At 47.2% G+C, this 25916-nt stretch overlaps 1 protein-coding gene across 2 annotated transcripts in view; it reads left to right on the forward strand.

Annotated features, from left to right (window-relative positions):
* Positions 1–25916, forward strand: part of UBE2QL1 (ubiquitin conjugating enzyme E2 Q family like 1) — a 54992-nt gene that overhangs the window by 7667 nt on the left and 21409 nt on the right. The window contains exon 2 of one of the 2 annotated variants that reach the window (XM_043488794.1): positions 14594–15722. The exons of the other annotated variant lie outside the window; for it this stretch is intronic. Within the exon in view, the coding sequence (XP_043344729.1) occupies positions 14594–14629 (36 nt within the window). The 3' untranslated portion in view covers positions 14630–15722. Of the gene's footprint in view, positions 1–14593; positions 15723–25916 lie in introns of those variants that run through there. 2 annotated transcript variants of the gene reach the window in all.

Genomic DNA, 25916 nt, shown 5'->3' on the forward strand with positions numbered 1-25916 from the left:
GATTCTTACTGGGTTGATAAGGTGGTGGGAAGGGCTTCGCCCGTGGTTCAGTGGTAAAGAATCTGCCTGCCAATGCAGGAGCTGAAGGAGACACTAGGTCGATCCCTGGGTCAGGAAGATCCCCTGGAGGAGGGCATGGCAACCCACCAGTATTCTTGCCTGGAAAATCCCATGCATGGAGGAGCTTGGTGGGCTACAGTCCATGGGGTTACAGAGAGTCGGACATGACAGAAGTGACTTCACACACCCACGCACGCAAGGGAGTAGGGAGATGAGATGGGATGGGGAGGGGTAACTCCTGTCCTCTCTGCTGGAGGTCATCAGCCCCGGGTTCATTAGATGCTCTGGGAAGCTTTTAAATTATCCCAGTGCTCACGTGTGAGCTCAGTCGTTGACTAGTGTTTGACTCTTTGCAACCCCACGGACTGTAGCCCGCCAGGCTCCTCCGTCCATGGGATTCTCCAGGCAAGAACACTAGAGTGGGTTTCCATTTACTCCTCCAGGGCATCTTCCCAACCCAGGGATCAAACCTGCGTCTCCTGCGTTGGCAGGCAGATTCTTTACCACTGTGCCACCTAGGAAGCCCACATTATTCCAATGCCAGGTCCCCCTCCCCGAAGATTCAGATTTCTCTTGGATAAGAGCAGGCCCTAATAGAGTCCTGCTGGAAAATCTCCTACTTGATTGTAATGAACGATCAGGGCTGGACCAGAACTGTTCATTTATTCCACATCCACCCTCTGTGGTCCCCTCCTCCCACCAGCAGCCGGAGCTCCAGGCCGTGGTAGGTGTAATAACTCTTTAGCCCCCCCTCCCACCTTGCTTGAACTCACTGTCCTGTGTCCGCCCTGACCAGCCTTCTGGAAGCCCTGCTTGTGTAGAGGAGACCGTCACATAACCCAGGCCTGCCTCCCTGGACTAAAGAGTGGAAACCCTGTAAAAAGGGAGCATGAGTGTCAGAAGAGTCCTCACCTCGGATCAGACACAGCACCAAGGGCTCAGGTGCAGGACCACCCAGAACTGTGGATAACTAGCTGGTTCATGCACTGCAGGCATTGAGCGCCCACTCCGTGCCAGGTGGGCACACAGTGAATATAATCTGTGGGAAGTGCCGGTCACCAAGAACTATCTAGTGACTGCTATTCAGTTGCTCCATCCTGTCCGACTCTTTGCAGCCGTGTGGACTGCAGCATGCCAGGCTTCCCTGTCCTTTACTGTCTGTCAGAGTTTGCTCAAACTCATGTCCATTGAGAAAGTGGTGCCATGCAGCCATCTCATCCTCTGCCACCCTCTTCTTCACCTGCCTTGAATCTTTCCCAGCATCAGGGTCTTTTCCAGTGTGTCGGCTCGTCATATCAGGTGGTCAAAGTATTGGAGTTTCAGCTTCAGCATCAGTCTTCCAATGAATATTCAGGGTTGATTTCCTTTAGGATGGACTGGTTTGATCTTCTTGCTGCCCAAGGGACTCTTAAGTCTTCTCCAACACCACAGTTCAAAAGCATCAATTCTTCAGTGCTGAGCCTTTTGTAAGGTCCAACTCTCATGTCTGTACATGACTACTGGAAAAACTGTAGCTTTGACTACGGGCCTTTGTCAGCAAAGTGATGATTATCTAGTAGGGGTGATGCGAGACCCGCTCACATGTGTCTGTGACGTGCCCAGCAGCCCTGCAGTTACCGCTTGCTTAGTATTTAGAAGAGGCCCGTTCACTGGTGTGTGCAGACTGGACATCTGGCCATGGCCTGCCTGTGTACTGGGGGCTTACGAGAGGCGGGGTTCTGGGGTCAGCAGGGTCTTCCAAGCTTCTGTGTGACTACCTCAGCAGGAACGCTCATTGCAGGTACCTGATTGTAACACTGAGGGTTAGCCTGCTTTTCTGAGTATTGTTTCACTGGTCGGTTCAGTTCACTCAGTCATGTCCGATTCTTTGCGACCCCATGGACTGCAGCACGCCAGGCTTCCCTGTCCATCACCAACTCCCAGAACTTGCTCAAACTCATGTCTGTCGAGTCCGTGATGCCATCCAACCATCTCATCCTCCTCTGTCGTCCCCTTCTCCTCCTGCCCTCCATCTTTCTCAATCAGGGTCTTTTCCAGTGAGTCAGTTCTTGGCATCAGGTAGCCAAAGTACTGGAGCTTCAGCATCAGCCCTTCCAACGAATATTCAGGACTGATTTCCTTTAGGAAGGACTGAACTGAGGACCCCAGATGGAGAGCGTCAGGGGAAGGAGCAGAATTGGGACCAACCACGCAGCGCTGGTTAGGGGAGGAGGGTGGGTGGGATCCGGGAGCCGGAGCAAGTGGCCAGAAGGTGTACTCCCTACCTGGCGGGTCTGGGGGTGGTCTAGCGCCTCCTTCCTGTTTCCCAGCCTTTCTCCTCCCCGCCCTGCCCCGCTGTCTCCCTACAGGGCTGTCATCCCCCGCTTGGCATCCTGCCGTGCCCCGTCCAGCTTCTGCATCCCCTTCCATCCTCCCTGCTGGCGTTGCTCTGGTTCCCCGAAACCCTCACCTGGCTTTCTCACGCCCTTGGTCATGACCATTATAGAATACAACCAAACCCCCAATCAGCGCCCACCTGGGGTGTGGCTCTTCCCACCAGGGCCCCCAGGAGGCCCCTCTCCCACCAGTCTCACCCTCCCAGGGTACACCGGCAGGTCTACCCCCTTTGCTGAGCTCACTGGCTCACCTCCATCTGGAAAGCTCCCCCATTTATCAGTTGAGCCCCTTCCATCCTCCACAACCGTGCCGAGATGTCTGAGCTCCCGTGGAAGACTCCTCCATCACCCCTCCAATAACTCGAGGGCTCTGTTCTCTAATACCTCCGCGTGGTCTGGAAAATGTTGATTTCTACGATGATCCTGTGAGACTGCATCACCTATCTGCAGCTCTGTTTCCCACTCCCCTCACCCAATGCCCAGCATATCGTATGTGCCGAACAAATGTGTCCATCACCAATTTGCTCAGCTGAGCACACACCCCATCCCCTCCGCTCGTAGCTATTTGAAATACAGTAAGACTGTGAATTTGCCAGGTGCTTACTGTGGGCCAGCTGCTGTGCAAATACTTTAGTGGGTCATTTGATTAAATCTTTGCAACAGTCTGTAGGGTAGGTGCTATTGTTATTCCCATCCTACAGAGGAGGAAACTGAGGCTCACTGAGGTTGAGTCTGTGCCCGAGGCAGATGGCTAGTAGAAGGGCAGAGCTGAGATGTCACCTGCTTCCCATGGGCGGTCACATAGGCAGGTGGCAGCCCCCCGCCCCCCCCACCAGGTAGCACCTGCAGCTTGGTTGTTCCTCATGGGTCCCCACGCTCCTCAGGGATAGCTTTGTAAGCATATCGCACTTGGCTTTGCTACAACTCAGATTTAATACACAAGGGGCGGGACGATGTAGCCATCAAATCTAATCTGAAATTCCGTACTTTGTGGTACGGAATTATCCACAAGCTTGAACAACTGTATTGGCCCAAATTCAACACTCAGCAGCTTGTATCTATTATGTGAAATGGAAGAATGTTTTAATTCTTTCAAACTATAGGAGAGAGATAATTATTGCTGCATTATTTCTTCTATACACAAAAGGGAAAGACATTTTAAAGATTCTGAAAATAACCGGAGAAAGCAATGCTTTCTGAACGTAATGGTTACATTGGTGAAGCCACACAGGTTGAAGAAATTACTACTTTAAAAATAGTTTCTGTAAAATAATAATTCTCCCTCACAATATTTAGCAAGTATCCCCAAGATTTTTTATTATTATTAAAAGTTCTTGATGAGAGAAGGACATCCTATCTTTTAATGGATCAGATTATATTTTAAAAGTGTATTCAGCTCACTTGGGAATTGAAGGAGAAATTTCCCAGAAAAATATTGTTAAGGGGGTACTTGCCATTTTTTGATGGGGAAAATCAGACATTTCCAAACATCAGAATGTGAAATTACAAAATGGATTATATGGGATTATAGTAAACAGCAGCTATTCTTGTTTTATAAAGTTGTTCATTTTGTGTACACACACACATACACACACACACATACACAATAATTACTTTTGCCTTACCAATACATATGAATGAGGGTGATTTTGACTATCAGGCTGGGAGCCGGTTTTACTTCCCAAGAGACACTGGCTAGGAATTGCATGTAACTGTACAAAATAAGCTTTTGTTGCGGCAAGGGTTAACTTCTGTCAGTCTTCGACAATTAGAGGCATACCCTACCCCACTCTGCTCCCCTGCCAGTGGAAATATCTTGAAGGAAACTTGAAACTGAATTTGTTACAAGCTTAAATTAATTGTAATAAGATGACATGCGCTTTTACAATGTAACTTTTAAAAGTCATCCGAATACTAAATTAATCATAATTTCTTTAATCTCAGTTTGTACAAGAGGACTGCATCTCAGGGAAGCTTCCTCTGTAGGGCACGTGTGTGGGGACACACTCCCCTGAGGTCGGAGCCCCTCCAGCTTGGCCTGGGGAAGACAGAGCCCTGCAAATGTTCAGGTTAGGATCCTCAGGAAGCCCTTCATCCAGTGAACGCCTGAAACTGACAGATGAGCTGCCGGTAGTGGCCCCTGTGGTCCCTCCCCTCACAGAACTGCTTGCTTTTCCTTTGATCACTTTTATAATGCATATTAGGAAGCATCGTAATCCTAGCCCATAAAAGACAGAGTTTCTCTATAAGGATCAACCGGTAAAATTACATAAAGCGTAAAGGAAATTATTTTAATTCATAACTAAAACTAATTTAATAAAAAGTGACTTTGAACTCTACTGGATTGAATTACAGTGATTTTTGTTTCAGTAATTTTATTTATAAGATCCTGGCATCCGCCTTTTCATAGACAAGAGAGATGGATGCCTTTTGGTTATTCTTACAGATCAGAGAAGGAACCAGAGGCCTCAGGAGCCCCTTCCTACAACTTCAGACCCCATGAGGCCACCCTTAGCATCTGTGGACATCTGGAGACACCTTCTCAGAACAATGCATCAAATGCATAAAATAAAATTCACAGGAAAACAGTCAGACTTAGAAATATAGTTATCACCTTTTTAAAATGATGAACTAAAATAAGAAGTTAAAAAGCATGACTTTATTGACACATTTAGTATCAAGACCTAGTTAGTGGGGTCCAGTTGCTAAGGCTCCATGCTCCCAATGCAGGGGCCCAAGTTCCATCCCTGGTCAGGGAACTAGAGTCTACAGCCAAATAAATAAATAAAAATAAATATTAAAAAGAAATCTATATACTTTCCTAACCGGACATAGAAACTGATGACATTTCAAGCTATCTACAACTGTCACATGAGTTTTCAATGTCTGGGATTTCTCTTGGTAACAAAATGAAAGCAATGCTGAATCTGCTCTGCTTTGTTACTTCCAAGCACAACTAAGTGAAGTGCTGAACTGCAGTTAGGAGTTAATGAAAATAAAGATGGCTTTTGCATCTAAATTTATGTTCCCTTGAGGATTCGTGGCCCCTGGAGCCCATGGCTTTAGGTGTTGACAGCTGTCTTGGGAAAGAACTTAAATCTTACCATGCAGCTCGTGGCCAGAACCTCTGGAGATGAGGGTCAGGACCCCAGCATGTAGCTCAGTCACGGTCTTGTTGGGTGGAATTGGGGTAAAGCCATGGACCTCAAGCAGGGGCCGGCTGCACCCCAACCCCTCCTCCCAAGCCTGCTTCCCACCTGAGCCTCAGTTGCCTCACCTGAAAATAACCCCACATCACAGGTGTATTATGAAGCTCAAAGGCAATGATAGCCGCAGGTGCCTTGCATACAGGGGGTGATCAATAGATGCTCCTTCTTCTTATAAAAGTAGCATTTTATTGAAATAAATACATAAGAAAAGTACAACCAAAGATCCAGAATTGGTTTTACATTCAATATCCATCACAGGAAGCAATCTGCTTTCATCAGTATTAGTATTTCAGAGTGATATTGACATTCAGTTGGTTCAATTTTTTTTTAATATTTGACCATAATTTTATAATATTCACAAAAACCGCAGTGCAGCCTCCTCTTTGCTCTCCCAGAACTGTCAACCTCTTCTTGCGGACTCTTGTCATCACCTGTTGACTCTCCATCATCAAGTCATTTTTTATTGTTAGGAGTTGATTTCTGATAAAAACCGTGATTGTGTTATTACCCAAGCACAGATGTGAGAGCTGCTTTTCAGCTTTACAGCCTTTCTCTCCAAGAACCCTGTTTGTTAGCAATATCTTTAAATTACCTAATTTCTGCTGCTGCTAAGTTAGAAAATCACATTGAAGAATATCATTATTTCTCACATTTATCTTCTCTCAATCACACCTTGGTACCCTTCCATATAGTTGAGATGCTTGCTTTATTACAGAATACGAAGGGCACTTGAAAACTTTTGGGCTTCCATTTTGTTTCAAGATGAAAAGCTGAGTCAGAAATCAAATTTTAAATGTTTTCAAATGCTGTGGTTTCCAGTAGTTATCACAGGTCACACAGGATGAACACAAATTGCCTCCGTACAGCTGAAAGAGAGTTTCACTTAGTGGTTCTCTGCCTGACTGATGCCTTTGGGGAAAGTCTTGTCTGTCTTTCTTTTTTCTTTGTCTTCTTTCTTATGCATGTGTATTTGTGTGTATATATATATATTTATATATATAGGAATAAGTATACATATGTATTTATATATATATACTCATGTGTATATACATTCTTGTCCCTCATTGGCTTTTATAAAATATTGATTGTAGTTTCCTGTGCTATACGTTAGATCCTTGTTTTTATGTTTTATATGTAGTAGCGATGTGTATGCTAATCCCAAACTCAAGGAAAAGTCTTTCTTTTAATGAAATTCATGAGAATTGTAGTTGAAATGTTCAATCTACCTACGTATACAATATATTACAATAATTGGAGGATAATCCACAGCAAACCCCACTCTTGTCTTATTGCTTAGTCAGCTAAGGCTCTGCGCGTTGGCCTGGAAACTGGGGTAAGGCTTCCTGCATTTGACAAAATAGTGACTAGATGTCTTCAGGGTTTTTTTCCAGCACTTAAGACGCAGATGAATGGAATCAGCATTCTCACAAGGAGAGGGAATAGTGTACAGTTCATTGGTCCTCCGGGATTTTTACGTTGTTTCTGTTGTGCTCCCACTGATTTCCCGCAAGGCTAGCAATACTGAAATCTGAAATTCAACCTCTGAGATCACCAGAGACATGAAGCACCCTCCCGTCCCCAGGGGCTCTCAGCTCGTAGGGTGCACCAGTCTAAGAAGGGGTGTGAGCTGCTTCGTGGAAGTGGAGTCTGTAACAACATCTAAATCAACGTGTGGGCCTGGGTGGTGTTGCCATAACTACCCCTGTGGGTTGGTAGTGGTTTCAGCACTGTAGTCAGCAAATAGAAACGGTTTTACCCAGCACTGCTCAGATTGTTTATTTCACGGGCATTTATGTCTCTTTTCCCCTCCTATAAACTCATTATTCGGCTGTCATTGAACCTTCTGGTTGAGATCATTTCAGTTGCCCTACCTTAAGAAAGTCTTCGCAGATGGCATTAGTGGTAAAGAACCCACCTGCCAATGCTGGAGACATAAGAGATGAGGGTTCAGTCCCTGGGTTGGGGAGGTCCCCTGGAGGAGGAAATGGAAACCCACTCTAGGATTCTTTCCTGGAGAATCTCATGGATAGAGGAGCCTGGTGGGCTACAGTCCATAGGGTCACAAGGAGTTGGACACGACTGAAGCGATTTAGCACACACCCCAAGAAAAAATATCAATAGCCCTCAATCTGCAGCTTGTCCCCAACCATGTACCACTTAGGGTCTCAGAGGACAGCCGATCACCCCATTCAGATGAGGATGCACTCAGCAGCTGCTGGTCAACCCCTGACTTGATTGCCTTTGGGGCCAGTATGTCGCACAAGAGCAGACGACCACTGCTTAACCTTTTCAGGGTGTTTGAAGAAGGGATAGATGGTCTCATGCCATCTCTGTGGCCAGGAGAAACCCAGGGTCTTCAGAGCTGGGTCTTGATCAGCGTTCAACCCAGAAAGACACCCACAGCCCGAAACTCTAAGCTCAAATGTGGGAGGAAGTGTAGGAAGGATGCAGCCAATGGGAGGAGGTGAGAGCCCCGGGTCTGCGTGGAGGAAGGCATGAGCATGCCGGCCAGCAGGGGTCTCTGATGGAGGTAGACAAGCCAGATCCCCACCTCGGAGTGGTGCTTGCATTCAGCATTGCTGCTGACAGAGCACTTCTACTCGTGTGGCTTCCTGGGGATCCGAGATAAGGGGAAGTCCAGCCTGAGGAGCAGGATAGACTAGCAGACCCAAGGGTATAGTAAGTGTCTGTTTTCTTGAGCTCCCAAGGGCAACGTGATTGAACCAGACCATTACTCCTCAAGTGGCAACTAGGGGCTTAGTGATAATTTCCAAGAGGGATCTTCTCTCCCTATTGTCTCATTCTGTAGCATCATTAAGTAGATGTTGTCAAACATTCAAGTTTGAGGACCACTAATTGGACAGATCACTTCATAACAAACAGATGGGGGAAAAGTGGAAACAGTGACACATTTTATTTTCTTGGGCTCCAAAATCATAATGGGCTGTGACTGTAGCCATGAAATTAAAACACACTTGCTCCTTGGCCAAAAAGCTATGACAAACCTAAAGTGAAAGTGTAAGTCACTCAGTCTTGTCCGACTCTTTTCAACCCCATGGACTACACAGTCCATGGAATTCTCCAGGCCAGAATACTGGAGTGGATAGCCTTTCCCTTCTCCAGGGAATCTTCCCAACCCAGAGAAGATTCTTTACCAGTTGAGCCACAAGGAAAGCATGACAAACCTAAACAGCATATTAAAAAGCTGAGACATCATTTTCCCTACAAAGGTCTGTGTATTCAAAGCTATGGTTTTTCCAGTAGTCATGTCCAAATATGAGAGTTGGACCATAAAGAAAGCTGAGCACTGAAGAATTGATGCTTTTGAACTGTGGTGCTGGAGAAGACTCTTGACAGTCCCTTGGACCGAAAGGAGATCAAACCAGTCTATCCTAAAGGAGATCAACCCTGAATATTGATTGAAAGGACTGATGCTGAAGCTGAAACTCCAGTACTTTGACCATCTGATGCAAAGAGCTGACTCATTGGAAGAGATTCTGATGCTGGGAAAGATTGAGGGCAGGAGGAGAAGGGGATGACAGAGAATGAGATGGTTGGATGGCATCACCGACTCAATGGATATGGGTTTGAGAAAATTCTGGGAGACAGGGAAGGCCAGTGGAGGACAGGGAAGCCTGGCGTGCTGCAGTCCACGAGGTTGCAAACTGTCAGACACAACTTAGTGACTGAACAAAAACAATAACAGTTAGTAAGAAGACAGTCTGCTGGGAAGGGTTGGACAGAATGAAGTCGTTACAGGACTCCTCAAGGTAGAAGACCTCCCTACTAGTGTGCATTCAGGGCAGAAGGAGCCTTGTCCAGAATTCCTGTAGGGCAAACCCCGGAGTCAATGGAGACTTCCATTCTGTGCCATTGAATTAAGATGTCCCAAAAGGTTAAGGGAAAAGTTTAGGTTTTTGCCACAAGGAAACACTTCTGACATGTCTGCTTTCTAAACCTATGGTGAATTTCATAATTTGTTTGGTCTTCAGAAGAACAATGCAGTGTTATTAACTAGTCTTACAAGTCAACCATAGTTTGAGTGATAGAAAGAATTTTTCATAAGTAATGTTATCTTTCATAAGTATGAATGTCTAGATCACCCATTTATTTGCTTCTTAGTCTTTCCCTTCCTTTTCCATGTTATTTTCTCTACATAATTACAGTGAATATTGGTGCAATGTACCCAGTCTTCATTTTCCCCATTTCCTGCCAGTCTCATTTATCCCACTACTCTCTGCAAGGCTTTTAAGTCAGTAAGTCACAATATTTACAGATAGATAGCACATTCAGTTCAGTTCAGTCACTCAGCTGTGTCCGACTCTGCAACCCCATGAACCACAGCATGCCAGGCCTCCCTGTCCATCACCAACTCCCGGAGTCTACCCAAACCCATGTCCATCGAGTCAATGATGCCAGCCAACCATCTCATCCTCTGTCGTCCCCTTAGACACATTAGAAAATATTTCAGAATGCTATAGAAGGTCTCACTCTGAGGTTGGCTGAGCGAATCCTTTAAAATGTATTCCTGGCAAACCTTAAGCATGTACTGTTGTGTTAAGTTTAACATACGGTGATTCCAGTATTATTTTGACTTAATGAAACGTTTACTGTTGTGCAGACCAGAAGAATGTGCAGCAGACAGTCTGGGGAGAGGGTTTGGTAGCGACTGGAAGAGGAGAGAAGGGCCCCTGTGAGGAGGAGGGTGGCGCCTCCTCCGTGCTGGGCCTTGGGTGGGGCCCCCCTCCATTTCTTTATGCTGCCTGTTGCTGCTAAGTTGTTTCAGTCCTAACTCTTTTCGACCCCATGGACTGTAGCCCGCCAGGCTCCTCTGCCCATGGGTTTCTCCAGGCAAGAATACCGGAGCTGGTTGCCATTTCCTCCTCCAGGGTATCTTCCCGACCCAGGGATGGAACCTGTGTCTCTTACAGGTCCTGCATTGGCAGGTGGGTTTTTTTACCACCAGCGCCACCTGGGAAGCCCTCTTTACGCTGGTATAGACTGCAAGGTTACCCCTTCTGACACTGCCCTGGCCTCAAGCCATGCTCTAGCTAGGGGAACCAGGTGCCAGGCCTTGATCCAAAGATCTCCTCAAACCCCATTAGGCTTAGTTAGCATTTCTATTATGATTTTATACTGAAATTTTGTTCCAGAAGATTCTAAGTTTTTTTAAACAAATCTGTGGAATCTCGGGATTAAGCAGAGTTGGGGAAACACGTTCACCTGTAGACCCAGATTTCAGTGATGCTTACTGAGCTGTGATGACATTTGGTATTTCCTTGGCATGCAACCAAATTCTCTCCCCAGTATAGCACAGTTTAAAATCCTGTGCTAGGAACACTGAAGGGCTTCCCCGGTGGCTCAGACGGGAAAGAATTCAACTGAAATGCAGGAGATGTAGCTTCAGTCCCTGGTTTGGGGAGATCCCCTGGAGCAGGGAATGGCTACCCACTCCAGTGTTCTTGCCTGGAGAATCCCACGGTCAGAGGAGCCTGGCGGGCTGCAGTCCACGGGGTCACAGTCAGACACGACTGAGCACAGGGCACAATCATAGGAACTAAAGCTACGAGAGACTCGAAATCCTGCATCTGACGAAATTCCAGAGTCGAGGTGGTGAGCCATCTCATCAGCGGGAAGTCGCCCCAGTCAGTTCCTGCAGGGCTGCTCGGCACGCAGACTGCTCGTGTGTCTGTAGGGTTCGGAAAGCCTTTATCAGAAATAGCTGATCTCACTGTCTCCTGCGTGAGGGTTCTTGTCCCGTTCTGGCTGCCTTTCCCAGTCGGAGCTGAACAGGGTTGGCTCTGTGGGAGTCAGAGAGAACGAACTCCTGCCAGCCCTCCCCGGGGTTTGGAGGGTCTGGGGTCTGCGAGCGCGGCCTTTGCAGGCCTTCCCGCTAGGCTGCACAACCCGCCCCAAGTGCACACGCAAGCCTCAGGTCACCCTGAGTCAGACGCTAACACCACCCTCCACCCCCGCCAGTGGGAGCCTCTCCCCAGAGGAGGAGTACCTTCCCCCCGGGGGAGCACTTTGGTGCGGCTCCCAGGGAGCTTGTGGGGCCATGGGGACTAGCCCAGCCCTTCCCCCTAGTACACACCCCACAGCTATTACAGAATGAAGTTGAGTTGTGGCCTTCCAGTACCCAAGACCGTGAATCATCAAAGGAAGATTAAAGGTGTTGAATGCACTGTAATTACAGTGTCAGTGAAGTGGACATTTTTAGCAACAGACGCTCCATCAGGATGGTGTTTCTGGTTGACACTGAGTATGGAAATAATTTCACCCCCTGCAATGTGAGCATCCCAGGTGATCTGAATTTTTTATTTCTCCTCTAAACACTGAATGTTCTGATCCTGGTGTCTTAGTAAATGAGAATTCCTCTTATGAGCTTTTTAATCACGTGCCCTTGAAGTGTCCTCATTTGATTTGCCAGAAAATACACCAGGGGGACAGTCATGAAGGCTGGCTTGTAGAATCCAGGAAAGAGTGAGCGAGGGTCCTGCCCACTGGCCTCAGATCAGTCCACACGGAGGGCTGGTCTTTATGTGTCCTGTAGGTTTAATGTGGAAGAGCTTCCCTGTAAACATCTGTTTGTGGTCTTAGCCTGATTGGGGTTTCTACGAGGCCAGATAAACTCGTTCTGTCCTCTCCCCCTCCTTCCATTCAGCAGTGACTTTCCTTACTCCAGCCTGCACTGGGCTGTATTGTTATGGGAGGGCTGCTGGAGCCACCAAGCGCCACAGTCTGGGCAGCTACGCCACAGACATTTACTTGTCACAGTCCTGGAGGCTGGAAGTCAGATCACGGTGTCCGTGAGGCTGGTTTCCTTGGAGGCCTCTCTTCTTGGTGTGTAGACGGCCGTCTCCTCCCGGTGTCCTCACCTGCCGGTTCCCATGTGCGTCTGTGTCCTGATCACCTCCTCTTCCTAATACAGCACGTGAAGAAGTGAAAGTCGCTCAGTCACATCCGAGTCTTTGCGACCCCAGGGACTGTACAGTCCATGGAACTCTCCAGGCCAGAATACTGGAGTGGGTAGCCTTTCCCTTCTCCATGGGAATCTTCCCAACCCAGGGATATGGACCCAGGTCTCCTGCATTGCAGGCGGATTCTTTACCAGCTGAGCTACCAGGGAAGCCCAAGAATCCTGGAGTGGCATCAGTTCAGTTCAGTGCAGTTCAGTCACTCAGTCGTGTCCGACTCTTTGTGACCCCACGGACTGCAGCACGCCAGGCCTCCCTGTCCATCACCAACTCCCGGAGTCTACCCAAATTCATGTCCATCGAGTCGGTGATGCCATCCAGCCATCTCATCCTCTGTGGCATAACCGTTTATTTAAGAATGTATTCCAATTTCAAATGGCACTGTTCAGCAATGCAAAGCTGCAATTACGTTTGCATGGACCTAACACAAGGATACCAGTCAGGCGGGATCAGGGCCCCTCCAATGACCTCACTTTACCTTACTCACTTCTGTACAGACCTGTCTGCAGACAGCCACATTCTGAGGTCCTAGGGGTGAGGGCTTCCACATACAAATGTTGGGGGACATGGCTGCGCCCGTAGCACAGTCTTCCTTTCACGCCATATCAGTTTTGGCCACGTGTTCTCCTCTTGTGACCTGGATTTCCGGTTTCCTGTCTTCCTGTCGCTGTCCTGGGGCCCCAGCCCCTCTTCCGCAGCGCCTCCAGGCCCCTGGACCGAGTGTCTGGATGTTTCTCGTCTCACGGGCCCTGTTCCTCCTGCAGCGCCCCATGCACATGTTCCTCCTCATAGGCAGGAGTCTCCTGTTTCCTTCATTTTTCGGAATGCCTTGCTTTTTTCCTTTCCCTGAAGATCTTAATTGCCTTAATTTTTTTTTTCATGCTTTTCTTCTCTTCCTGAAAGATTCTTTCTGGCCCTGTTGGCTGCGGGCTTCTCCCCCTGCTTTTATCAAAACCAGGGATCGGGGGCTCACCCTCTCCCTGGTGCTCACCCCAGCCCCATGTTATTCTCCCGCACCTAGTGACTTTTGCCCCCCTTTTCTTTTCACAGTGTTTAAACATCTCCCCACCCCTGCTCCCACACAGCTCCCACTCCTCCGCTTGGTCCCTGCTTGACCGGAATGTGCTTCTCCCTCCTGTCTGTCCAGCTTTCACTGCCTCCCACATCCCCGTTCACCCTGGACCAGCCACGCATCCTTCCGTTTCTCTCTGGGTCGGTGTTTCGTCTCCTCCACTTCGCCCAGGTGCTATACCTCCTTTTCTTTCTGGGCATCTCTGTCAGCCCTGGGAGCAGGGGTCTCAGGAAAGGGGGGCTGCGCTCCGTGTATCTGTCGGGGGTCTGCAGAGGCAGAGGACCCTGGGCAAAGCCAGGGTGCAGAGGGGATGCTGTCGGGAAGGCAGTGTAGACACGCTGGGTGGCCCGAAAGGGAGGGATGCTGATGGGCTGATGATTTATTTGAAACAACAGCTTGAGATTCAGCCATCCTGGAAGGCCACATTAATGGGCCAATTGAGGTCAAAATTAGAGTGAGTATGCTTTAATCAAATCGATTTTATGCTGATACCCCCAAGTTGCATTTTTTTTAATCAAAAGCGATATTTACCATTCTAGTTGTCTTGACCAAACTTAGATGTAGGATGCTTTCTGAAAACCCTCATTTCCATTTTTATGGTAATTCTATTCACTCAGTGTATGAGAAAACAATTCTTCATTGGTAAATTTATTGATCGTGTCTGAAACAAGCCCCTAAGAGTTTGGGGGGACACATCAGACGCAAGGTTTACCAGGGAGAACTGTTCGTTCAGCCATTTGCACTGTGCACGCATTCCTGTTTTATTCAAAAGTAGAGGAATTCATTAAACTGTCCCCAAATATCTCTACCAGCCTGAGAACAGGCCAGGACAGCCCTTCTTGGTGACAACTCCCGGCAGAAGTGAATACAATTTATACATAGCCACGCTTCTCCTTCCAGCATCCTGAATGCCTTATTCCGCTCCAGGCCGACTAAACAAGCCCTCCCATCTCTGGTTCTCTTGGAACACGGAACTCTGCAGGGCAAGGCGGGCTTGGTTTCATTGCCAACATTGACAAAGGTCGGGAACATGCTCAGACTCTTCCTGAATGAATCTCTTCGATCACAATTATGTTCATCTCTGTGTCCAGATGAAATGCTTTGCAGATGACAGACACTCAGCGTCTTTTCCATGACTGATTGCCAAGACCGACTGACCCCAGATGTTACACAAGCAGAGGGATTTTTCCATAAACTTCACAAATATCAGAGTCTAACAAAATGTCGTAAGACTGAAGCCTTAATACTTATAATCCAAGGCATCTTATAAAATAAAAATTCATGTTATAAGTAGTACGGTAATTTTCTTACTCAAACAACATACACTTAGATATTTACATTTTAATTTGGGGACGATTTTGCTGACTTTCACGGGATCATAGTTAAAATGATCTGTGGGCTTTTTTTCCTTCCACTTAATGCAGTTAACCACAAAAAGCCAATTAAATGAAAAACAACAAATGGGTGTCCTCTGTTGCAGCCGGCTTTGATCTTCCCCCATGATATCATGATTTATTAGAGAAGGGATGGCTCTAATTCAGTTCAGTTTAACAACAGTTATTGAGTTGGAGTCAAATGCCCTTCTGAGATTAAAGTAGGACCAGGAACTGTTTTACTTTTTTATTTTACTTTTAATTTATTGCAGTGAAATATAATTGATTTACAACGCTGTGCTGGTTTCCGCCGTACAGTGAAGTGATTTACATAAATATATGCATATATTCTGTCTGTATATTCCTTTTCATGTTCTTTTCCACTATGGTTTATCAGAGGATATTGAATACAGCTTCCTGTGCAATACAGTTGGACCTTGTTGTTTACCCATCCTATACACACTAGTTCGAATGGCTAATCCCAATCCCCCAATCCCTCCCTCACCCCTCCGCCCCTTTCTCAACCACAGGTCTGTTCTCTCTGTGAGTCTGTCTCCGTTACACACATAAGTTCATTTGTGCTGTATTTATCCCATAGGGCTTCCCTGAGAGCTCAGCTGATAAAGAACACGTCTGCAGTCAGGAGACCCCCGGTTCAGTTCCTGGGTCGGGACGATCCGCTGGAGAAGGGATACACTACCCACTCCAGTATTCTTGGGCTTCCCTTGTGGCTCAGCTGGTAAAGATCCGCCTGTAATGTGGGGGACCTGCGTTTTATCCCTGGGTTGGGAAGATCCCCTGGAGAAAGGAAAGGCTACCGACTCCAGTGTTCTGGCCTGGAGAATTCCATGGACTGTATAGTCCATGGGATCACAAAGAGTCGGACACGACTGAGCGACTTTCACTTCAGCTCCCACATATAGGTGATATCATATGGTATTTGTCATTCTCTGTCTGAATTACTTCATTTAGTATGACCATCTCTAGATGCATTCTTGTTACTGCAAATGGCATTATTGTTTTTATTGCTGAGTAATATTTTATTGTATATACATACATTTTCTTTATCCATTCACCTGTGGATGAATGGGCTTCCCAGGTGGTGCTAGTGATAAAGAATCCACCTGCCAATAGAGGAAACATAAGAGATGTAGGTTCAATCTCTGGGTTGGAAAGATCCTTTGGAGGAGGGCATGGCAACCCACTCCAGTCTTCTTGCCTGGAGAATCCCATGGACAGAGGAGCCTGGTGGGCTACAGTCCAGGGGGTCACAGAGAGTCACAGATACGACTGAAGTGACTAAGCACACAGCATCTTGTTTATCCACTAATCTGTCAGTGAGCACTTAGGTCGCCTCCATATCTTGGGTATTATAAATAGTGCTTCTATGAACATAGGGGTGCTTGCATCTTTTCAAATTGGAATCTTCATCTTTTCCGGATGTATGCCCAGGAGTAGGATTGCTGGATCATATGGTAGCTCTATTTTTATTTTTTTAAGGAACCTCCAGACTGTTCTCCAGAGTGGCTGCACTAATTTGCACTCCCACCGACAGTGTAGGTGTGTTCCTTTTTCCAGGAGACATTTTATGATACTCAGGCAAGAGCCCGAGTCGGTTCTTGACAATCAGAGGCCAACAATGAGTGAGCTGCCGAGGGGAGCCAGGATTCAGGTGTGCTTCTGTGCCCAGCGCTGGGTCCAGAGGCTGAAGGTCCTTACAGGATAGCACACAGCCTGATGCCTTTGTCCCCTACCTGAAAGACAGCCTCTCAGAAGACTGCCCTTCCCAGAGGGCGATGAGCTATGGCCTTTGTCCACTCAGGGCAAGACTTGTGATGACGCACTTATATGATGCTATTACGGTTTTTATCATCATCATCTTTTTTAATTCTTACCATGAATATCAAGGACTCAGTATTTCCTGAAGGGGCCAGGAAAAGCATAGATTTTGTGATAATGTGCAAATTTTTAATATTATACATTGTTTTATCTAACATGTAAAATTCTGAGCTTTTTTCTGATTATAGAAAGTAGTACGTACTTATTGTACAAAATCCATCCAATAGCAGAATGTACAAAATAGGGGATGAACAGATCCAGAATTCTACCTGCCAGAAATAATGATTTTTTTACACAGACACACACACCACACACACATGCACACACACACACACACACACAGTTGTACCAGTGTAACAGCTTTCACAGTAATGGCATCGTGCTGTGTGTGATGGTCTGAAGTCTGCAAGTCTTTCCTCACCAGTGCACGTCTAGACATTAGGTCGCTGAGCCAGATCAGGTCGCTCTGCAAGGCTGCTAGGCGCCCCAGGTGTGGAGTCATGGACTCCGGAGCTGTCCACAGAGCAGCCTCTCTCTTGTCGTTCTTGTGCATCACAGTCCCTCACCTGTGCTTGCGTTACCTTGAAGGACCCTCCCAGAAGCGGGTCACTGGATCCCAGGGGGTAGGCACACATATTGATGGGACAGTGTTGTCAAATTGCCTGTCATCAAGGTCACACCAGGTTGCATCCCACCAACAGCATGAGCTTGACACCTCTCCACACCCCTGTACTTGTTATTCCAGTGCGTACTTCCTGGTCTCGTTGACAAATCATATCTGGTTCTTTCTTAAACCCTACACTGAACTGCCTCCCTATTTATGTATTTGCCTCTGTGTTTGTCTTTTGTAATCAAGGTCTAGTTTATTTTCAATGCCATGTTCGTTTCAGGTTATAGCACAGTGATGCAGCTATACATATGTATGTATATGTACATTCTTTTTCAGATTCTTTTTCCTTATAGGCTATTACAAAATATTGAATATAGTCCCCTGTGCTATACAGTAGGTCCTGGTTGTTTATTTTATATATTGTTGTTCAGTCACTCAATTGTGTCCAACTCTGTGACCCCATGGATGGCAGCGCACCAAACTTCCCTGTCCTTCACTATCTCCCAGAGTTTGCTCAAACTCATATCCATTGAATCGGTGATGCCATCCAACCATCTCATCCTCTGTCGTCCCCTTCGCCTCCTGCCCTCAATCTTTCCCAGCATCAGGGTCCTTTCCAATGAGTCAGCTCTTCCCATCGCGTGACCAAAATGTTGGTGCTTCAACGTCAAGTGTGTATTTGTTCATCTCAAGCTCCTAATTTATCAGCCCTCCCTTTTCCCTTTTCTAACCGTAATTTTTTTTCTGTGTGTGTGGGTCTATTTCTGTTTTGTAAATACATTCATTTGTATCTGTATTTTTTTTTAATTTAACATCTAAGGGATATCATATGACATTTGTCTTTCTCTGTCTGACTTCATTAAGTATGAAAATCTCTAGGTCCTGCGAAAACATCTTTTTTTTTTTTAAACTGAGGTATAGCATCTGTACTCATTTGCTAGGGCTGCCATAACAACGTACCACAGACTGGGCAGCATTTATTTTCCCATCGTCTTGGAGGCTGCAAGTTCAAGATCACAGTGTGGGCAGGGTCGGTTTCTGCTGCGGCGTCTCTCCCTGTAGGTGGGCATCTCCTCCATGCCCTCATGTGGTCATCCCTCTGTGCCTGTCTGCACCCTAATGTCCTCTGCCCATACGGACCCCAGACCTAAAGGACTACGGCTTGCTTACGGGCTTCCCAGTTCTTCCCAGGTGGCGCTAGTGGTAACGAACCTGCCACCAATTCAGGTAGATGTAAGAGACGCAGGTTTAATCCTTGGGTCAGGAAGATCCCCTGGAGGAGGACATGGCAACCCACTCCAGTATTCTTGCCGGGAGAATCCCATGGACAGAGGAGCCTGGTGGGCTACAGTCCACGGGGTCACAAAGAATCAGACACAACTGAGCGACTAACACTTAACACTTCACTAGTGACCTCGTTAACCTTGTGCGTGCTGTGTGCTTAGTCACTCAGTTGTGTCTGACTCTTGCGACCCCATAGCCTGCAGCCTGCCAGGCTCCTCTGTCCATGAGATTCTCCAGGCAACAATACTGGAGTGGGTTGTCATTTCCTCCTCCAGAGGATCTTCCCCACCCAGGAATCGAACCTGGGTCTCTTGTGTTGCAGGCAGACTCTTTACTGACTGAGCTATGAGGGAAGCCCTCATTAACTTTAATTACCACTATAAAGGCCCAAATTCTAAGTAGAAATAAGGGCCTAAATCGGCTGAGGAATTGAAGACCTGATGGGGTGAGGACCTGCTTCCCAGATCACTCACATTCTGGCCCCTGGCGATTGCTGGCTGGGCCTCCCCGGTCCCCCCGCCTCTCTGGGGGGGCATCTGGTCTCCCTCAGAGGGGGCTGGTGAGAAAGCAAGATAGCATGCCCGCAGCAGAGGCCCCATCCCAGAAGGGACGTCACATCAGCTCTGCCATGATCTGTTCACATGACAAGTGACAGGTCCTGCCCACACTCACATCGCAGGTCACCAGGGGTGGGAACCCCAGGAATGGGGATTTGGGGCCACCTTAGAGGCTGTAATGGGCAGCCACTTAGAGGATGGGCCGTGTTTGTTGATTTGGTCAGTAACGCTTATTTTCGTTACATTTTCTAAACAGTTATTATTGACATATGGGAAAGCTGTCAAATTTTCACATATCCATAATGTATTTATATAGCTGTACATTCATTTCCATCTCATTTTCACTGTGGCTTTTTTCTTTCGGCCTCACGTGCAGAGAGAACTGGGTTAATCATGGCCCACCCGTCCTTCTCTCTCTCTCTCTCTCATCTTTTATTGAAGAAGAGATGGCTAATTTTGCAGCATGGCTAATTTTGCAGTAGTTCAGTTCATCCGTCTTTTCACAGCAAGAACTGTGTGTGAAGACCCATCTCCTCAGGCTTACCTCACAAGATGCACCCCTGTATGTTCTTGCAGTAGCTTTATAACTCTATCTTTTGCATCTTAAGTGTGCCCCATTTGCTTTGTGGGCGATGAGAAACCCAGCTTCTCCATGTGCTGCAGGGGCCTGTCTTCCACCGTCCTTTACTTTTTTGCCTTCATTATTATATACGAATTCCCACATATGTAGAGTCCTCTTGGGCTCCACTCTCCCATCTCCCTGCTCCTGCACGAACATTATTCTGTCTTTAGGGACACAGCCTCCTAGTCTGCTACTCTGTCCAGCGTCAGGGAGGACAAGACACCCCCTCTTTGCTCTTCTCAGCCCTTTGTGGATCATTCATGTTGCGCGTAAATTGTTTTAAACTGTTTGTCAAGAATTTTATCACAGCTCTCGTTTCGGCAACAGAGCACACCGGAAATCTCAGTGTCCACATCGAGTGTGTGTTCCCTGCACACGGTCTGATGGGAGCTGGCGCCTCTTCCCACCATGTACCTTCTCCATCGAGAGCACGTGAGGCGCACGGTCAGATTCCCAGCCGCGGAGGCTGAGGATGGCTGAGCGCAGCCGCTCCTACTGGCCCGCCCACAACGGACGTGCCCCGCCCCCGTCACCGCCCACCGGCCAGAACTAGCCACACGGCCACCATCTGACGCGCAGGAGGTGGGGACGCAGGGCAGGAACGCCCTCTACCCCATCGAGTTCCTCAAAATCAGCCGCGTCTCAGGCTCAGCGAGTTATACACGTTAAATACAAACAGCATTGGCCTGTCAATCATGCCTCACAGGGGTTGAAAAAAATTGCTAAGCCTTTAGGATTTTCTGCTTAGGCAATTCTATCATCTGCAAATAACGAGGTCAACAGGCGATTGCATCCCGGTGGCACGAAAACACTCTTAATACCATGAGAGGCAGGCAAACACAGCTGGAGCCAAACCATCGTTTTTTGCCATTTCGGATATCAAGATCGAACAAGCTTGATTTTTGTATATTTGCATCGCAACACAAGCCAACATGAACGTCACATGACAAAGACAGGAAATTGTGAAAAATGGCCCTGTAACATTTAAAATATCACTGCAAAACATACCTGGGATTACCTTTCCCATCCTCAGGAAAAGGGCAGCGTTGATAATTTAATTCTTTCACTCCCTTTGATATCTAATTAGCACCTCCAAAATAAACCCTATCCCAAATTGTCCACTGTAAACATAACCATTGCATGAGCTGTTTTCGGTTAAAGTGGAAGAAGAAATTTGTCTTCCGTAAACGTTGACTTTGTTAAAGATGCTTTTTGGAAACCTGATCAGAACGGGTGTGCTGGTTGGTTTTAAGTCTTCAGGGGCTTCCCTGGTGGCTCAGATAATAATGAGTCTGCCTGCGATAAGGGAGACCCAGGTTCGATCCCTGGGTTGGGAAGATCCCCTGGAGGAGGAAATGCCAACCCACTCCAGTATTCTTGTCTAGAGAAACCCATGGACAGAGGAGCCTGGTGGGCTAAAATCCATGGGGTCGCAAAGAGTCAGACACGACTGAGCGACCAGCGCGTCACTGCAGGGCTGAGAGGATGCTGGCCTGTGCTCACGGTGTCTGGGTGGGCCCGTCCGCGCTGCCGTCTGTGACACCGTGCAGATGACCCTCCAGCAGGAGCGCTAGTCCCTAGGCTGTTACTTAGGACGAGAGCAGGCAGGGGGTGGTGTGGTGAGAACAAGGTCTTCTGTCACCAGATAAGGCTGGTGTATCCTGGCTTACTCAGGACCATTAAATTTCTTATGCTGGCGATATGGTGATATTTCTTGTGAAAGCTGAGACGCACGTTGGTCCCACGATGCCCAGTGTGGTGCGATGAGCTCCACGTCTAATTCCAGCAGCTGGCTCGGGTCACTGCGGGTGCGTGCTCCGCTGGGCCACCCCTTTGAGACCCCGTGGACGGCAGCCTTTGGGTCGCTGACAAACACCTGGCTACCTCTGCTGACACAGAGAAGTGATTCGCCCCTTCATTCTCCACAGGATCATTTTCAAAATTACAACTGTGTCCACCTCCCGGGGGAGGATTAGATGAGCTAATGTGTGAAACGCCATGTGGGGCACCCACGTCCCACTTCCCTCTGGCGTTCCGGCCGGGACGCAGGGGAGCCTTCACCACGTCAGTGCTGGTGACTCTCCCAGATCCCTGCTTCCCCCTCGGGAAGCAGCTGGACCACACGTGGGATGCGGGGTGTGTGGTCCTGTGATGCCTCCATGGAGGCCTTGGGTACCCGAGACTGTGAGCTGGGATGCCTCAGCCTCACGTGTCCCTCCCAACACACAGTGAGAAGGGGTTTGTTCCCCTCCAGTCTATGCTGTGTGTTCACAGGTATATGAAAATATATCTGTGGGCATAAAACACATAATCACAGCTGACCTGAATTTGCCATACAGACTAACTCCATACATTATATCCATGGTTAAAATTAGGTATCCAGGGGGCTTCCCTGGTGGTCCAGTGGTTAACGCTCTGTGCTTCCACTGCAGCGGGCCTGGGTTCAATCCCTGGTCATGGGACTAAGATCCCACATGCTGGGAGGTGTGACCAAAACATAAATAAACAGGCTCCTCTGTCCATGGAATTCTCCAGGCAAGGATACTGGAGTGGGTTGCCATTCCCTTCTCCAGGGAATCTTCCCAACCCAGGCATTGAAGCTGGGGTCTCCCACATCACAGGCAGATTCTTTAATGGTCCCAGCCACCAGGGCAGCCCATTAGACACTTAGGTTTCCAAAATGGAAATATAATTCTGTTCAGTTACAGTATACTAGCCACTGACAGCCAATATGGCTTTCTCATGCTTCCCCCAAAATGTTACCAAACCAAATGTTACCATACCGAACAGTAAAGCCAGTCCACTGACACCAGGCTGTGCTGAAGGACAGTACAGGGTTTTCTGCGAGGCATCCAACATGCGGCAGGGAGAATGGGCAGCCTGTGGTCAAAAGGCCCAAAGTCCCCGGTGGCATTCAGGGAAGGGTTTTGAAGACAGTGTTTAGGGTGAGGGTCAAAGGTGCCTGATCAGCTCATGGACATTTTTTTTTTTTGATCGGTTGGTGGTGAGGTTGTTGTTGTTCTGTTGCTATGTTGTGCCCAACTCTTTGCGACCCCATGGACTGCAGCACACCAGGCTTCCCTGTCCTTCACTGTCTTCCAGAGCTTGCTCAAACTCATGTCCATTGAGTCAGTGATGCCATCCAACCATCTCATCTTCTGTCATCCCCGTCTCCTCCTAGCCTCAATCTTTCACAGCATCAGGGTCTTTTCTAATGAGTCAGCTCTTCGCATCAGGTGGCCAAAGTATTGGAGCTTCAGCTTCAGCATCCATCCTTCCAATGAATATTCAGGACTGATTTCCTTCAGGATTGACTGGTTTGATCTTCCTGTCCAAGGGACTCTTGGTGGTGAGATAACCAAGTATCGGGCATAAACATCATCAACCTTATGGTTCCAGTGGGTCTGGGGTCCCCACGCTTATGAGGAGCGTACAGTTAACTTCTTCCACCTGGTGGGGGTTTTAGTGTCTGAAAAACAGCTCAAGGGTACAGCTCAGAATATCATCTACAGTCCTCGAGGAGGAAGTAAAGGCCCTTGTCTTTGTTTTATGGCTAAGCTATTGTTGTTTTGTCTTACTTGACTGTTTTCCTTTGTGTCCTCATTTTTTTACTTCTCTGATTAAATTTCTTCTTTGGAACTCTGAGAAGGCTAAGAAGGCTGAAGTTTTTCTGCAGACGAGAGGCGGGGGACACAGAGAGGGGGTTGGGACACAGAGAGGGGGTTGGGACACAGAGAGGGGGCGGGGACACAGAGAGGGGCGGGGACACAGAGAGGGGGAGGGGGCAGCCTGTCCGTGGGAAGGCCCCACGGCGTCCTTGTTGTTGTTCGGTCGCTCAGTCATGTCCGACTCTTTGCAGGTCCTGCTTGGTTTCAAAAACTTATTTCAAAAAATGATTCTTCAGAACATTTGATTATGCTGTTGTTTACTCAGAAATCTCATCTATAAGAATTGCTTTGTTTAATTTGTAGTACATTTAGGATGTCTTGAGAATATATTTGGGTTCAATTTGTATAGTTTTTTTATTAGGCTTAATACCAAGTCTATCATATAAAAAGTTCATGTATCTGGAAAACACACTGTTTGCATTGGATGTGCAAACATTATCTCTAGAATTTGTTTTTCCTCAAATGCTTTATGAAAAGTATGAAAGTGTTAGTGGCTCAGTTCAGTTCAGTTCAGTTCACTCACTCAGTCATGTCTGACTCTTTGCAACCCCATGAATCAGCACGCCAGGCCTCCCTGTTCATCACCAACTCCCAGAGTTTACTCAAATCCATGTCCATTGAGTTGGTGATGCCATCCAACATCTCATCCTCTGTCGTCCCCTTCTTCTCCTGCCCCCAATCCCTCCCAGCATCAGGGTCTTTTCCAATGAGTCAACTCTTCGCATCAGGTGGCCAAAGTACTGGAGTTTCAGCTTCAGCATCAGTCCTTCCAATGAACATCCAGGACTGATCTCCTTCAGGATGGACTGGTTGGATCTCCTTGCAGTCCAAGGGACTCTCAAGAGTCTTCTCCAGCAGCACAGTTCAAAAGCATCCATTTTTCGGTGCTCAGCTTTCTTTATAGTCCAACTCTCACATCCACACGTGACCACTGGAAAAACCTTAGCCTTGACTAGATGGACCTTTGTTGGCAAAGTAATGTCTCTGCTTTTTAATATGCTGTCTAGGTTGGTCATCACTTTCCTTCCAAGGAGTAAGCGTCTTTTAATTTCATGGCTGTAGTCACCATCTGCAGTGATTTTGGAGGCCCAAAAAATAAAGTCTGACACTGTTTCCAATGTCTCCCCATCTATTTCCCATGAAGTAATGGGACCAGATGCCATAATCTTAGTTTTCTGAATGTTAACCTTTAAGCCAACTTTTTCACTCTCCTCTTTCACTTTCATCAAGAGGCTTTTTAGTTCACCTTCACTTTCTGCCATAAGGGTGGTGTCATCTGCATATCTGATGTTATTGATATTTCTCCCGGCAGTCTTGATTCCAGCTTGTGCTTCTTCCAGCCCAGCGTTTCTCATTATGTACTCTGCATATAGGTTAAATAAACAGGGTGGCAATATACAGCCTTGACGTACTCCTTTCCCTATTTGGAACCAGTCTGTTGTTCCATGTCCATTTCTAACTGTTGCTTCCTGACCTGCATACAGGTTTCTCAAGAGGCAGGTCAGGTGATCTGGTATTCCCATCTCTCAGAATTTTCCACAGTTTATTGTGATCCACAAAGTCGAAGGCTTTGGCATAGTCAATAAAGCAGAAATAGATGTTTTTCTGGAACTCTCTTGCTTTTTCAATGACCCAGCGGATGTTGGCAATTTGATCTCTGGTTCCTCTGCCTTTTCTAAAACCAGTTTGAACATCTGGAAGTTCACGGTTCACGTATTGCTGAAGCCTGGCTTGGAGAATTTTGAGCATTACTTTACTAGCGTGTGATGTTGTGTCCAACTCTTTACCACCCTATGGACTGTAGCCCCCCGGGCTCCTCTGTCCATGGAATTCTCCAGACAAGAATACTGGAGTGGGTAGCCATTCCCTTCTCCAGGGGATCTTCCCAACCCAGGGATAAATCCCAGGTCTCCTGCATTGCAGACAGATTCTTTACTATCCGAGCCACCGGGGAAGCCAGCTGTGTCTTTATAGAGGCATCATTCTGCCCTCTGTGGCTATTCAGATTTTTTTGGCTATATCAATTGTTATTGTGTACCATTATATTGATCAAATAGTGATCTTTATAAAGAAAACAAAATTAATTGGACTTACCATGGTCTAGTAAGCCAGATTTTTTTGGCTACATCAAGTGTTATTGTGTACCATTATATTGATCAAATAGTGATCTTTATAAAGAAAACAAAATTAATTGGACTTACCATGGTGTAGTCTTAACATTGAGATTATGTAACTAATAATGCATAAATCAGAGACTCCTTTTGGTCCCA

This window comes from Cervus canadensis, chromosome 16 (genome assembly GCF_019320065.1).
Source record: "Cervus canadensis isolate Bull #8, Minnesota chromosome 16, ASM1932006v1, whole genome shotgun sequence".
NCBI classification, from domain to species: Eukaryota; Metazoa; Chordata; class Mammalia; order Artiodactyla; family Cervidae; genus Cervus; species Cervus canadensis.